At 42.3% G+C, this 15,406-nt stretch overlaps 1 protein-coding gene and 1 long non-coding RNA gene across 2 annotated transcripts; one reads left to right on the top strand and one right to left on the bottom strand.

Annotated features, from left to right (window-relative positions):
* LOC126595216 (probable WRKY transcription factor 17) lies at positions 1-1,037 on the top strand. Its single transcript, XM_050261589.1, has 2 exons — positions 1-193; positions 313-1,037. The coding sequence occupies exons 1-2, from the start codon at positions 1-3 to the stop codon at positions 741-743; spliced, it is 624 nt and encodes a 207-aa protein (XP_050117546.1). The 3' UTR covers positions 744-1,037.
* Positions 1,038-7,522: 6,485 nt separating this feature from the next.
* LOC126596858 (uncharacterized) lies at positions 7,523-11,520 on the bottom strand. The gene is made up of 2 exons (XR_007614042.1): positions 10,929-11,520; positions 7,523-10,053 (listed from the first exon to the last, which is right to left on the bottom strand). It is a non-coding gene; the product is annotated as an uncharacterized LOC126596858 (long non-coding RNA).
* Between the last annotated feature and the right edge of the window lie 3,886 nt (positions 11,521-15,406).

The following is a 15,406-nucleotide window of genomic DNA, read 5'->3' as shown; positions in this document are numbered from 1 at the left end:
ATGGCGGTGGAGCTGATGAACTTCCCGAAGATGGAGGATCAGAAGGTCATACAGGAAGCGGCATCACAAGGATCGCAGAGCATGGAGCACCTGATCCGGTTCCTCTCTCATCAGCAGCAACAGTCAAACAAACCAATCGGCCCGCGTCGACTGCACGGACATCACCGATCACACCGTCTCCAAGTTCAAGAAGGTCATCTCCCTCCTCAATCAGACCGGCCACGCCCGGTTCCGACGCGATCCGGTTCAGCCGGTTCACTTCCCTGCTTCTCACCCATCGTCTTCACAAACACTCAACTTAGCTTCGGCTCTGAAATCTTACTCCAACTCCGGCGCCGGCTCCAGTGATTACTCCGGCTATCGTCCCTTCGACTCCGATCGAGTTGAGTTTCGTCCAATCCCAGCCACACAGCATGACGCTTGACTTCACGAGGCCCAACGCCTTCGCGTCGAACCCAAAGAGCGCGGAGATTGAGTTCGCGAAGGAGAGCTTCAGTGTCTCGTCGAGCTCGTCGTTCATGTCGTCGGCAATCACCAAAGACGGCAGCATTTCGAACGGGAAACTCGGACCGTCGATCTTCTTGGCGCCTGCCCCGGCCGTTTCCGGTGCGAAGCCTTCCCCCTCTACGGCGCCGTTTAAGAAGAGGTGCCACGAACACGACCACTCCGACGACACGTCGTGCAAGTTTTCCGGCTCAGGATCTGCTTCCGGCTCCGGGGAGTGCCTTTGCTGCTGCAGTTGAAGGAGTTGAACTCCAGATGGGAGGCAATTTTTCTGCTCCATATGCTTTTCTAGAACTATGAGGGATCGAATGTTCAAGCTTTCCTTGTCAACCATCATTGGTGAAAATATGAAGGTTGCCGTTGTTTCTCCATCGGATCCTGTCTATGTTGCAGCAAAAAGGGATGCGGGAGTTTCGGGTTAATTCAGTCATAATTATAATGAGCAACAAGATTCAGGGGATACTAACTTCCAAGGATATCCTTATGCGAGTTGTGGCGCAAAATCTCTCTCCTGAGTTGACTCTGGTGGAAAAGAGATGGATGCATTGCTGCTTGCTTGGATGTTCTGCAGATAACTCATGCAGCAGTTTTCTATGGTTGAAAGTAGCTCAGGAACGGTTAATGATATGGCAAACACAAATGATGCAAAAAATTCTGGGATTCAGCACTTGCTTTGGAGCCACCCGATGATTGTGATAGTTAAAGTGAATTGTCTACAGGGATGGCTTCTGATGGGGCTGATGGAAAGTTTTCTTCTCTTGGTCTTGGAAATTCATTTGCCTTCAAATTTGAAGATCTCAGGGGTCAGGACTCCAAAGTGGCGTCGTCCGATTCCAGATTCGACGGCGGCGTCTCGCATCAGAGGATAAGCGGCATGAACGGCGCTGATTCCATCTCCCGCACTTCCCAACGACGCATCTCTCGTGGAGCCGCGACACCGGCTCTCCATCCGCCACCGCCGACAACTTTGATGAGTCTAGCTGCCCCAGATCCAAGGGCAATGCTGCATATGAATCCATCCAACCCATACGGCCTGGACCAGGTCCCATGGCACAAGGATCATCGCTGGGACAGGAACATGAACTTTCCTCAGTTTTTGGAATTTTCTTCTTGCTTTGGATCTCTGCCGAGGGATGAGTGGGCTGTGCTATGCGCTTGTGCTCGGTAGCGGTGCTCTGTGGCTGTGCTTGATCAGTGGCGGTGCTCGGTGGCAGTGCAACGGATGCGCAATGGCTGTGCTCAGTAGCAGTACAACGGGTGTGCAGCGGCTGTGTTCGGTGGTTGGGCTCAGTGGCTATGCTCTGGGTTCTAACTGGATCCGACGTCAAGATCACCTCCACCTACTCCGTCTTTTGCCTCGCAGCTGCCAATGACTTCAACAACCGCCGTCAAACGACTAGCCGGTCGTGAAGCTCGAAGCACCATCTTCTCCGTCCTCCTTGCTCCGCACACTGCACACTAAGAGCCAGGGACTCCTTAACAGCCAACTCATCAGACCGCCTGGAAAGTAGTCTGTTATCTTTGGGAGTGACAAGGTTCCGGGCCACCACCGCAGCGGTCATATCATTCTTCATCACCGAATCCCCAACGGTAAGAGGACCAGTGGGGGATATGAAGGTTGGGCGCCATATGTTGTCTGGAGAAGGCGGGACTGCCTCTTCATCAAGATTCAAGTCAAAACGACGGTCGGAGGGTCCAGACATTTTCAAAGTGTTGAAGGAAGAAGAGATCGGACAAATCAAGATCTTAGAAGTACAAGAGGGAGTTTTCACAAGCGAAAATTCAAGTGTGCTTTGAAACGAACTGCATGCCTCTATAAAAAATCAGCACTCGACGGGATTTCAAAGATCGAAGAGGCGAGCTCAGAATTCGAAGAGGCCATTCAAAAATCGAAGAGGCAAGCTCAGAAATCGGAGAAGCATCTTGCTTTTCCAGACGCGTCGGCACCCGTCACACGCAAACTCAGCTTTGCGAAAATCACGGGCAATTTGTCAAAGCGCTGATCCCAGATATCGAAGGGGCGCCAGTCTTTTTCAGCCACGTCAGCACCCATCACACGCAAACTCAGCTTTGCGGAAATCACGGGCAATTTGTCGAAGCGCTGATCCCAGATATCGAAAGGGCGCCAGTCTTTTTCAGCCGCGTCAACACCTGTCACATGTACACTCAGCTTGGCGGAAATTACGGACAATTTGTCGAAGATTTCTGATAAAGAAGAAAGCACGTGAAGCCATATAGATCAATCACGCATTGGTTGCCAACACGAGTGAAAGAATAGTACCTCTACAGGTATCAAAGAACTTCCTATAACTGTCCACCTTCACCTTCCATAGCAAGGCAGACATGCATAGCCTTTCTTCATCTCCAAAAAAATGCTTTCCCAACGAAACCTCTCGAGTCATTCAGTGTTCCTTATTCCTTGGGGTACCTCTGCAAGCTAATGACTCCAAAGCAAAAGTATCTCATATCACCAGGGTAGAAAGCAAGAGTATCTCATATCATGCGTTCTCCCTGTCCTTTCCTTTGTCCTTGTTCCTACCTACAGAGACAAGGATAAAGAAAACAATATGCCGGAACTTCCACTCAAACTCGGGTAAGGAACTGATTGCTTGGAACCCTTCCCTGATTGCCTACCTAGCACTGCTATCGCGTACTCGTCTCCCACTGCTGCTGTACTTCCAAAGAAGCTACCACATCTGCCTGAAGAACAGATAAGGCAAGTGAAAATGACACCTTGCAGCATGTGGAGACAACGTGCAGAAGGAACAAGCAGAGAAGAATGCGGTCTGCACAGTCAACTCAGCAGAAGGAGTCCGAACTGAGGAACTCGAGAAGCTGCCACATCTGCCTGAAGAAACAAGCAGAGAAGAATGCAGCATGCACAGTCAACTCAGCAGAAGGAGTCTGAGATGAAGAACTCGAGAAGATGCCACATCTGCCTGAGGAACAGATAAAGGAAATGAAGATGATACCTTGAAGCATGTGGAGACAAGTGCAACCAAGCACGTGCCGATTCATCCGCTACTTCTTCAAAAGCAAGAGTATCTCATATCATCAAAGTTGCAATCACTCTGACGGTGAATTCGTTTTGACCCTCAAATTCTTGGGTCGACTTACTAGGCGTTGTAGGCTGCACGTGTCGATTCACCACCCTTGAATCAAATCCTTAAAGATCAAGTCACCAACTGGAAGAAAAGCCCATTAATCTTGAAGATCATACCGTTGACCAAACTGCTCAGGTGTGAATTAGAAAGATTGAACAGAGCAACAAGTCGTCACCTTCACCTCGTGCCTGCTTGTCATGTGTTCAAGTCAACCTTCAAGGATCAAGCCCTAACGGTCCTTGAAGAAGTTTCCAACCAAATTCAAGATCAAGCCTCGACGGCCCTTGAGGAAATCACAAGTCCGATTCAAGATTAAGTGTCTACCATCCTTGAATCAAAACCTAGTTCAAGAATAAGCTGTGGAAAATCAACAATTGGAGGAATCCAGAAAATCCTCCAACCCAGTTCAAGATCAAAGCTGTGGAAAGTCAACAAGCGCAACAAAATACGTGCCGATTCACCCACTACCAAAGCCAAAGATCATTTACCACATGAAGCTCATTGTGGCCCAATTTCAACCTTCAAGATCAAGCCTCGACGACCCTTGAAGAAATTTCAAACAAAAGTTCAAGATCAAGCCTCAAACGGCCCTTGAAGAAATCTCCAGCCCAATTCAAGATCAAGCCTCGACGGCCCTTGGATCGACATCTACAGTAAGGGACTTCAAAACGCATCTCCTACACGTGACAAGCACATGTATACGACGTGCCTTGAAGTGGGGGCATTTGTAGACATCGAAATTTCGGTAAATAAATGTTGACCGATAAATCAAAGTGTCAACGCTCATGTATTACATAAATTTTACACGTAGCATGTGACTCAACGAAAATTGAAATGAGTTGGAAAAGTCATCAAATAGGACACGTGTCAACACCTGGCAGAAACGACTTATTTCATCTGGGATATTATATTCAAAATTGGGCCTTGAAAATTTCTATAAATAGAAGCCAATTTCATTCATTTAAGGGGAGAACCAAAATCATTAGGCAAAACTCTTGAAGCTCTGAAGCTCTGAAACTCCGAAGCTCTCAAGCATTCAGGTTCCCGAAGAATCAAGAAAGCGTTCTTCGTTCATCGTTCGTCCTAAGATCAAGCCCCAACGGCCCTTTGGATCAACAATCATCCACCTTCAAGCCCAAGCCTCAACGGCCCCTTGAAGAAAGCTTTCATCGTTCATCAACTGTTCATCCTCAAGGATCAAGCCCCAACGGCCCCTTTGGATCAACAACATCAACAAGTCCGCTCATTCGCTGTTCATCAAGCCCAAGCCCCGACGGCCCTTGAAGAAAGCGTTCTTCGTTCATCGTTCATCACTGTTCTTCAAGATCAAGCCCAAAAGCCCTTGAAGATCCGTCAATCACCATTCTTCAAGATCAAGCCCAAAAGCCCTTGAAGATCCGTTCATCCTCGTTCATCCAAGATCAAGCCTCGACGGCCCTTGGATCAATCGCACATCCCACAAATCAACACCTTACGGAGATCGAATCAGAGGATCAAAATAGAGAGAGATTGTAACCCAAAATCATCAAATACTTAATATTTGTTTGTGCGCGTTCGTTCTTGTCTCTTTCGTTTCAGGAATTTCCGTGTTCACAGTAATCTTCACACGTAACATCAGCTTTCCAGATACCACATACCACTTTTTCAAAGTGCTCTGACAAAATTAAAACACGTGAAGCTGGCAGCTCCCACTACATTGCTGTGACCAAGAAGGGTAAAGGAATAGCATTACTACTTGTTATTGGGAAATCCCTATATACATTGACCTCCCTCCTCAACGGACAGGCAAACCTGCAAAAATGCTCAACCCTTTCTCGCATTCGAAAAGGCACCCTCAACATAACCTCTCGAAATACTCAGCTTTATTTCCCCCCGATAATACCTCAGCAAATAAGCCACACCAAGAACAAGAGTATCTCATATCATCAGGATCGAAAGCAAGAGTATCCCATATCATGATTTCTCCCTGTCTTTGTCTTTGTCCTTGTCCACACCTGCAGGACAAGGAGAAAGAGAGCAGTCAGTCGGAACCTGAAATCAAACCTCCAATTTGGAACTGACTGCCTGGAGCCTTTGCCTGGTTGCTTACTTAGCATTGCTCTCGAGTACTCATCCTCAACTGCTGTCAAGGTCACGAATTCCACCGGTAAATACCTCATGACAGTTGATCAGATATTGACTCTTTACACTGAAGCTGCCAAGCGTGGATGAGTCACTATGAAGGAATGTTCTGAAGGACCATTTAAATGCAAAGGTTGCACACCACTTCTGCCATGCAAAAGATTGAAGCAGAAGGTTCAACGGTGAGCTGAAACAGATCACTACAGCACGACACCTTTCCATACCACATTCATTATTCCGTCAACAGCAAAAGTATCCCATATCATCAAGGTCGAACGTACTCTAGATTTGATGGACTTGTTTTGACCCTCAAATTTTTGAATCGGCCTTATACTCTGAAGGGCACCAGAAAACCCTCCAGCACAGTTCAAGAATAAGCCTGTGGAAAGTTACTTCTTCAAAAGCAAAAGTATCTCATATCATCTCTTATCCATTTGCTTCTCCTTATCCTGGCAGTTGAATGAGAGACAAGGAGAAGGAGAACAATCCACCGGAAGCCGAAGTCAAACCTCTGATCCTGGGTTGCTTACTTGGAAGTTTGACTGCTTACCTTGTCTGTCACCTCTTTCGGCAGATCTCCTAGCTCGGCGACTTGGGGGACTCCTACTATAGGGTTTGTATCACACTTGACTAAGCCCGAAACTACAACTAAGCTTCAAGTGAAATTGATACATTACCTTGTGCGTCAACATCAGCTAAATACACCATTCCCGGATGGAGGAAAGGTACTTCCAGAGAAGGGCAGATGAAGATCAGACCACACTTCGGTACTTAGAAGTTTCGTGATTACTCAAGGGATTGGATCTTGCAAGTCCCCAACCGAGGAGTTTCCCTCACTCGGGAACTTAGGGGAGCACTGTTTGTACCATACTTGACCAATCCCGAAACTACCGAGCACCGGCCAACGCTATACTGTCAAGGACCCAGAAGAGTTCCCCTCCGACCAGGAGGCCAATCACTACTCGACACGTGTCAAGATTAGAAGCCAATCAGAGCGCAGCACGTGTCGACATCAAGAACCAATCATAACATGACACATGTCAATGTGACAAAGCTACAAGTTTTTCTATAAATAGGGGTCATTCCCCCACAATATTGCCTAATGCCATTTGTGTTAAATCATTCACAAGAACTCACTAAATTGAAAGCTTGATCCTTTGTACTTGTGTAAGCCCTTCACTACTAATAAGAACTCCTCTACTCCGTGGACGTAGCCAATCTGGGTGAACCACGTACATCCTGTGTTTGCTTCTCTGTCTCTATTCATTTACGTACTTATCCTCACTAGTGACCGAAGCAACCAAGCGAAGGTCACAAAACCTGACACTTTCTGTTGTACCAAAGTCTTCGCTGATTTTGTGCATCAACAACCACTATTCTCTGGGAATACCAAAATACGTGCATGAGTGAGGAAATACTTCAGTTGTTGAATCCTTTGCTCACAATTTCCTTCCCACTCATACATAACCTCTTTTCTCAACAGTCTCGTCAATGACAAAGCAATGACTGAAAAATCTTTCATAACCATCCAAGATAGCCTGGTAAGCTAAGAAATTCCGAATCTCAATTACAGCTCGTGGTTGTTCCAATTCCTCAATTTCTGCTATCTTTTAAGGATTCACTTGAATACCTTAAGAATATATAACAAATCTCAGAATGCCACCTGATTCATCTAACTTTAGCATTTGCTACTTAGCATACAACCAACGTTCTCTCAATCTTTGCTTCACCGACTTAATACGTTTACATGCTCTGCTCTGGCTCAGAATATGCCAGAATATCTTCAATAAAAATGATATCAATTTATCAAGGCATTATTGGAATACTTCATCCATCAACTCATAAAACAGCATGAGTATCCATATAGCATCACCAAACTTCATAAAGACTATAACAAGTCCAGAAAACCATCTTATGATCAACGTCACTTATAATATTCAATTGGTAGTAACCAGATCTCAATTCAATCTTTGAATCTTCGCAATTACTTCTGAGCTGGTTAAATAAACATCAGTACATCACCATGGATAACGGTTCTCAATCGTTACCCGACTCCATTGTCTATAATCAATGAACAGTCTCAAGATCCATTTTCTTCCTCACCAACAAACTGGGGCTCCTCAAAAGTGTTGTACTAGGTTGAATAAAACTTTTATCAACCAATTCTCTCAACTGAATTTACAATTCCCTTAACTCATCCTGAACCAATCTTTAACATAAATTTATACCTGGCAACAATTCAATAGTGAACCTCATATCTCTGCCTGAAGACAATCCAGGTATACTTTCAGGGAAGACATCAAGAAAAGTCTAACCCCTTTTTCATTTTTCACACTTCTCCGAGCAACATCCTTTAGTACCACATGAACTAAGTATTTTTGGGCAGCCTTTCAAAACAATCTATTTGCTTTCACAGCATAAATAATGGCTGAACTCACTTCACTTTGTATGCCCACTCATTAAGATAACCTCTGATCATCCAGATCGATGGAAAGTGACTGGTTTCCCGTAACAATCCATCTAGTCACAATTATAACCAACCAATCTAATGGAAATAATTTAACCGACACAATACATACTCTATTACTACTAAGCATTCTGAATAAGTACAATATTAACATAAAATAATCTACTGGTTTACTTACTTAACGAATCCACGAATAAGTTATTAATATTACGGTCTGCAGCCCGCAATACTGATAAATCATCGTTGTCTCGATAAGTAGGCAACCACTCTCAAAGATATAACATTACTATTTTGTCACTCAATGCAAAATACATACACTCGTCTCAACTACATTTATTTACTACTCTCAAGGTAATAACATACATAATAAGAAATATATCAGCCGAAGTCAACTAGAATGACCAATACGGCTGATTCAACTCTTATCTCAATAATACGTCGGCCGGATCCACTCCGCGTGGTCGGTACGGTCGAGCCTATAACTCACCAATTTCTCATGTGTCAATCGAATCCACTTCTCATGGTCTGTTCGGCTGAACATAAAACTCATCAAATCTCTCTGTACTCACGGTCAATCCGACCAAACTACTAAATCCATAACTATGCTGAATCAACACTATGATATCATGGAAAATTGTTGAGTACAACTGATTCTAGGGACGATTCACAATTCTGTGTCCCCTCTATTCACATAAACACATTCATTAATTTCACATTTCCCAAAGTGTTAATTTTGTACCTGCTGCACAAGGTACATTTCCTTTACTCGAGACACCTTGTCTCAAATATCTGGGATTACCAGTATATCAATCACTTTTATTCTGACCAGCGACATTAAAACCTCAGCTGGAAGAATTAACTCTAGCTTCACTTCTTTCGAAGCTCTGAATCTTTCTATATCTTTGATATGACGAATCATTAACTTTATCGTCTTCATTTGATTCCCATTCATTTCTTATTCTTCTTTATTCTCGTTGCTCATGTTCTCAGAGTCCTCAAGACTCAACAGCATCTCGTATATTCCTGGTAAGAAGTACAATGGATAGTGGTCACCCAAAATACCACTTCCCTTTTGCCACCCAGCTTAAAACAACATAACACCTCCACCAAATTAACAACAATATCTGGATGGAACGAGGCAAGTCTGAAAACTTTTTATAATATCCCTTGATCATCACCTTCCTTGTCTCATATTTGTAAACTCTTGTTTACTACAATCGATAAATGCCGGAGGGATAAACTTTTCCTTAAACAAGTCCTTAAACAATTTTAAATCGGCTGATTCCTCTGGTGACAACAATTAACAATCCTGTTTCCACCAGGATACAAATTCATACTCAAAACCAGGTAGTCGTCTCGACCCCTGTCAGAAGGAAATTTCCTTTAACTTGCATATTCTGAAACATTTTTTCCAAACGGTTAAACCGTCACTTCGTTCCCTCAGGTTCATCATTTCATAAGGTGATTCAAGTTCAACTCATTACCCATCTTAAAATGTCCATTTTGATAATATACTGAATCACCATTATAATAGTTTCCCCTAACCCGCTAAATCAGGGAGACTAAGTTCCTCTAACTACGTGGTTTGCTACGAGGCGGTGTAGTTCTGACAGAATTCACTAGAAACTTCTCAAGATGTCCAAGATTGCAACCATGCTCTGATACCAACTGACACACCCCGTCCCGAAGGAGGGCATGCTGGCCGTCACGTGAGAGTGACGTAACCATTTGCACAGTACGGAAGCTTTAAGATACAATTTATAAGTTGATACACCCGAAGGTGAGTCCTAATTTTGTCCAATCTGTCAGAACATCGTCGAATTCCTCGTAGTCACCACACCTTTGTGATTCCTGAACCTGGAGGGGCGCAAAACCAAAATTGAGTGGGTCAGTAAAACAATTCTTTTCCAAATCCAAACATTTCTCAAAACGTTGTAACCCCTCTCCGTAAAACTTGTATACTTTCCCAGAAATGTAAAATATAAATATACATATATATTCTCAAAACTTCATTTTTACTATCTCAACATTATCTCTTTATCAATCATGCCATGCCATGTCTAATTCAACAGTTAAATATGGATGCATCAACAATAATCATATCAGGTGCAAGAAAGTAATCAACCAGAGGCCCTCTAATAGCCTGTACGGTTGAACCTAGAGCTCAAAATCTATCACTCTCACTCTGCCGGAGTCACCTCTGTGACCTGTCCGGCCTTCTGCACACAAGTTACGCTCTAGTGCTTTCTCATCAATCATCTGTGCACATAATCTAAGGTCACCCACCAGTCGAAATCTCACTAACACTCTACGACTGGCCCGTCGCACCCACTCCGCGTGGACTGTGCGACCAGCATCTACTTGGATCCAAGGCGAGCGTGCGATGCGGTGAATACTATAAGCACTAAACCATGGTGCAGGATTTGAGCTCAATATATATCATCATCATCATAACAGTAATTAAATACTCACCTGATACTCACCTGTGCGTCCGCCGCACCAATTCATACATATGCATCATATATCAATTCATATCATTTCATGCATGGCAATTCGATTCACATTTCTATATACTTTTCATATACTTTCATGCATAGCGTTTCAATTCACGTTTTTCATATAATTCTATATACTTTTCACACATTTCTATTTAAAGCATAATTTCATGCATTTTCAATTTCTGGGAAAACGGCAAGTATATATGTATACGGAAAACAAAACTGCCCACTCACCTGGAGTTCGCCCTACAACTCCCTAGCACAATACGCCAAGGCGTCATGACGATCGCCGCCTAGAACAGTAATCAAATCCAACCTCAGAATTCATATCGATAGAATATATAACTTATATAAAATACGTCACTACGTTGATCGATCCGGAAGATCTGCCACTCAGATTTTAAATCCATAACTTCCAGAGGTCCACAATATATCTCTAGGATAACATCCTAAAATTTCACTACCATCCAACGGTCGGATCTCCGTCAATTTCCAAAACTAAGTGACGGTTAACATTTTATTTTATGAACTTACAATTCCAATTCCGGAAGATCCGTAACTCGGATTCCCAATCCGTAAGTTCCAATAATCCTCAAATATTACGTATTACAACGTATCAAAGTTTGGTAATGATCCAACGGTCGGATCGTCAATTCATATTTTCACCTAAATGCAAAAACTATAAAACGTTATTTGAACACCTAACCAACAATCCTTAATAACTTTCTCATACGGTGCTCAATTTGGGTATATGAATATACCACAGTGATCTACTCGATGTCACGGACGTCGAAATATTTTTAAAATAATTTTTTACTGTAGCACGCGCCCCCCACGCGCCAAGGAAGGCACGGACCTACGCGCCCCCACGCGCACCTTCTTCTTCCTTGGGTCGCCGGACTGGTTTTTCCGCGGCCGTTTTTCAAATTGCCATAACTTTGTCATTTCTCAACGAAATCAAGTGATTTAAAAACGAAAGTTGTAGCCCTTGAAGAGACAAAGAGAATGATACCTTGCACAACACCTAGTTCGCCGTGTTTTGGCCGGAAACTGCTTCGAAAGCCTCGGAGGTCGCTGGAAACTGGGTATTTTTCAAATGAGTATAACTTCTTCAATACTCAACGAAATTGAGTGAAACAAAAAGGAAAGTTGTAGTAATTGACGAGACGAAGAGATAGATACCTACATCGACTCCTAACTCGCGGGGATTCGCCGGAAAATGCCTCGAAAGCTCCGGCCAAACTTTGAACTTGTCGATCTCCGTGTTCTTACGTCCAAAAACTTCCAACGAAGCACTCCGAGCTTCCTTGGGACCTCACTAAGCTTCCTACAAGCTTGTTTTAGCCTAAAACGTAACCATTTAAAAGATCATGAACAGTTCTCTTCACGGGAACTTTGAAACTAGGGTTTTCCGAAGCAAAACTTACCTGAAATGGATACCATCGTGATCGTGAAGTCTTCAGGGTTCCAATGGTGGTCTTAGATTCGTCGTTGGTATAGCTTTAGGGTGGTTTTGTGGTGGTCCGTGTGAGTTCGAAGGAGAGGGAGAGAGAACTGAGAGTTTCGTGAGGGAGGAGAGAGAGAGACAATGGTACGGGTTATGGGGAGGGTTTTGAGGTGTGGGGATCCCACGTGTCCAACCCCAATCCCAATTTCATAAATTCCAACATAAAAATCCAAACTTAAGTCTAGTTTAAGTTCCTAAAACCAAATAACTTATGAACTTTAAGTAAAACCAGTTGTTAAATTTTCGCCCCTTAGTCCCGTTTAAGGGCATTTTCGTCTTTTCACATCCTCAGAATTAAAATTCCGGAACGGGCTGTGACACATGCCAATGCAAGCTTACAGAAATGCAATCCTCGACATGAAGGTCTAATGACAGACAAATTAATGAAAGGATCCACAATTTAAGGCGAATCTCCTTCAATCAAAATATCTCGAAAACCCCTACCGCCGTCCAAGCCGCAGCTTCTCTTGCTGCCAATGCCTCTGCATGCAAAGAACGTCACTGCTAGGTTAGCCATGCATCATCAAGCAACCAAGTTGTTTGGGTGAGTGGATCACTAACACTTGCTCAATATTTTTTCCAACTTTTTCAACATGTTTTTTTAATCTGTTTCTTTTTTCGTTTACTTTATTCTCCAATTACTTTCACAACCATTACTTGCACAAATTTCACGTGAAACATACTGGACAATCAATATGTATATGTGGGAGTTCATGAAGAATTTACTACACGAAATCAATAAAAAACTCATCAAAATTTACCAGTAGAAGAAATTAAACTTAACAAGGAACTGCCAATGCATAGTTTACTTCTTTTTTCAAATGCATATTTTTGTACATTATCGATGTTTGAAATGAATAAATATATAAATAAATAAATGAAAACTAAAAAACAAAAATAAACAAAGGATTACAAAAGAAAAAAAAAACGTGCAGAGATTATTTCTGAGAATTAATGAAAACATTTTTTTATGAATAAAAATGCAAAGCGTACTCTCAAAAGTGGGACGCTCGGGAGTATTTTTGCTTACCACCATAATTATGGTGTATGTTTGTCATACACATAATCAAATGACACGTATTTTTCAATGGTGAATTACTGCAACATAACTCATTCCATTCAATGGTTAATTACTGCAATATAACTCATTCCGTTCAATTGGTGCCTCTCATGTGACTATTTTCTTCTCTCCACATCAATCACACTGGATGTTAGAGTTTATTCCAAAGTCAATTTAATTTATAAAAATTAAAAATGAGTATTATAAGATTTGAAGAATGTGGGGTGTGTAGAAAATGTGGAGTGTATGTAGAAAATGTAAGGTGTATGTTGGAAATGTGGTGTGTGAGGGTGTTTTGGAAAAGTATGTGGGGTGTAGTAAGATAATTTTTAATTGAAAAAAAAAATGTGAGGTGTATTAAGTATGTAAGATTTATTCAACAATACATGGGGTGTTAATATAATAAGCCTTTAATTATTTACATTTTTCAGTCTATTTTTATGATAGGATATATCCTATCAATTGAAAAGCTTTCCAAGCAACAAAAAAAAATATATATATAGAATATCCACTCCTTTACATTTTCCATCTTCATAACTAATATTAATTGACATACTCTTCCCGAGCTTTGACAGACTCGTTTAGAAATTCTAGATCTTAAAATCAAAGGTCACAATTAAAAGTGAGATGTAACTGCTAGGTTTTTTTTTATATTTTTTTTCAAAAGAAACGATAGTTGATTCATTGATAACAAAAGTTATACACAGGCCAAAGCAAGCTTACAGAAATGCAATCCTCGACAAGAAGGTCTAATGACAGACAAATTAATGAAGGGATCCACAATTTAAGGCGAATCTCCTTCGATCAAAATATCTCGAAAACCCCTACCGCCGTCCAAGCCGCACCTTCTCTTGCTGCCAATGTGTAACATCTCACATCGCCCAGGAGAGTGATCCTTAAATGTATATTCTCATCCCTACCTAACATGAGGCATTTTGGGAGCTCACTAGCTTCAGGTTCCATCGGAACTCCGAAGTTAAGCGAGTTCGCACTAGGGCAATCCCATGATGGGTGACCCACTGAGAAGTTGCTTGTGAGTTCCTAGAAACAAAACCGTGAGGGTGTGGTCGGAGCCCAAAGAGGACAATATCGTACTACGGTTGTGGAGCAAGCCCGGGAAGTGATTCGTCCCGAGCCGGGATGTGACAAATTGGTATCAGAGCCTAACCCTGGCCGTGGTGTCCTGACGAGGTCGTCGGGCCCCTTAAGGAGGGTGGATTGTAACATCCCACATCGTCCAGGGGAGTGATCCTTAAATGTATATTCTCATCCCTACCTAACATGTGGCCTTTTGGAAGCTCACTGGCTTTGGGTTCTATCGGAACTTCGAAGTTAAGCGAGTTCACACGAGGGTAATCCCATGATGGGTGACCCACTGGGAAATTCTCATGTGAGTTCCCAGAAACAAAACCGTGAGGGCATGGTCGGGGCCCAAAGCGGACAATATCATACTACGGTAGTGAAGCAAGCCCGGGAAGTGATCCGTCCCGGGCCGGGAGGTGACACAATGCCTCTGCATGCAAAAAACGTCACTGCTAGGTTAGCCATGCATCATCAAGCAACCAAGTTGTTTGGGTGAGTGGAGCACTAACACTTGCTCAATATTTTTTCCAACTTTTTCAACATGTTTTTTTAATCTGTTTCTTTTTTCGTTTACTTTATTCTCCAATTACTTTCACAATCATTACTTGCACAAATTTCACGTGAAACATACTGGACAATCAATATGTATATGTGGGAGTTCATGAAGAATTTACTACACGAAATCAATAAAAAAACTCATCAAATTTTACTAGTAGAAGAAATTAAACTTAACAAGGAACTGCCAATGCATAGTTTACTTCTTTTTTCAAATGCATATTTTTGTACATTATTGATGTTTGAAATGAATAAATATATAAATAAATAAATGAAAACTAAAAAACAAAAATAAACAAAGGCTTACAAAAAAAAAAAAAAAACGTGCAGAGATTATTTCTGAGAATTAATGAAAACATTTTTTTATGAATAAAAATGCAAAGCGTACTCTCAAAAGTGGGACGCTCGGGAGTATTTTTGCTTACCACCATAATTATGGTGTATGTTTGTCATACACATAATCAAATGACACGTATTTTTCAATGGTGAATTACTGCAACATAACTC

This window comes from Malus sylvestris, chromosome 13 (genome assembly GCF_916048215.2).
Source record: "Malus sylvestris chromosome 13, drMalSylv7.2, whole genome shotgun sequence".
Lineage (NCBI taxonomy): Eukaryota > Viridiplantae > Streptophyta > Magnoliopsida > Rosales > Rosaceae > Malus > Malus sylvestris.
This window is presented reverse-complemented; position numbering and strand designations above follow the sequence as displayed.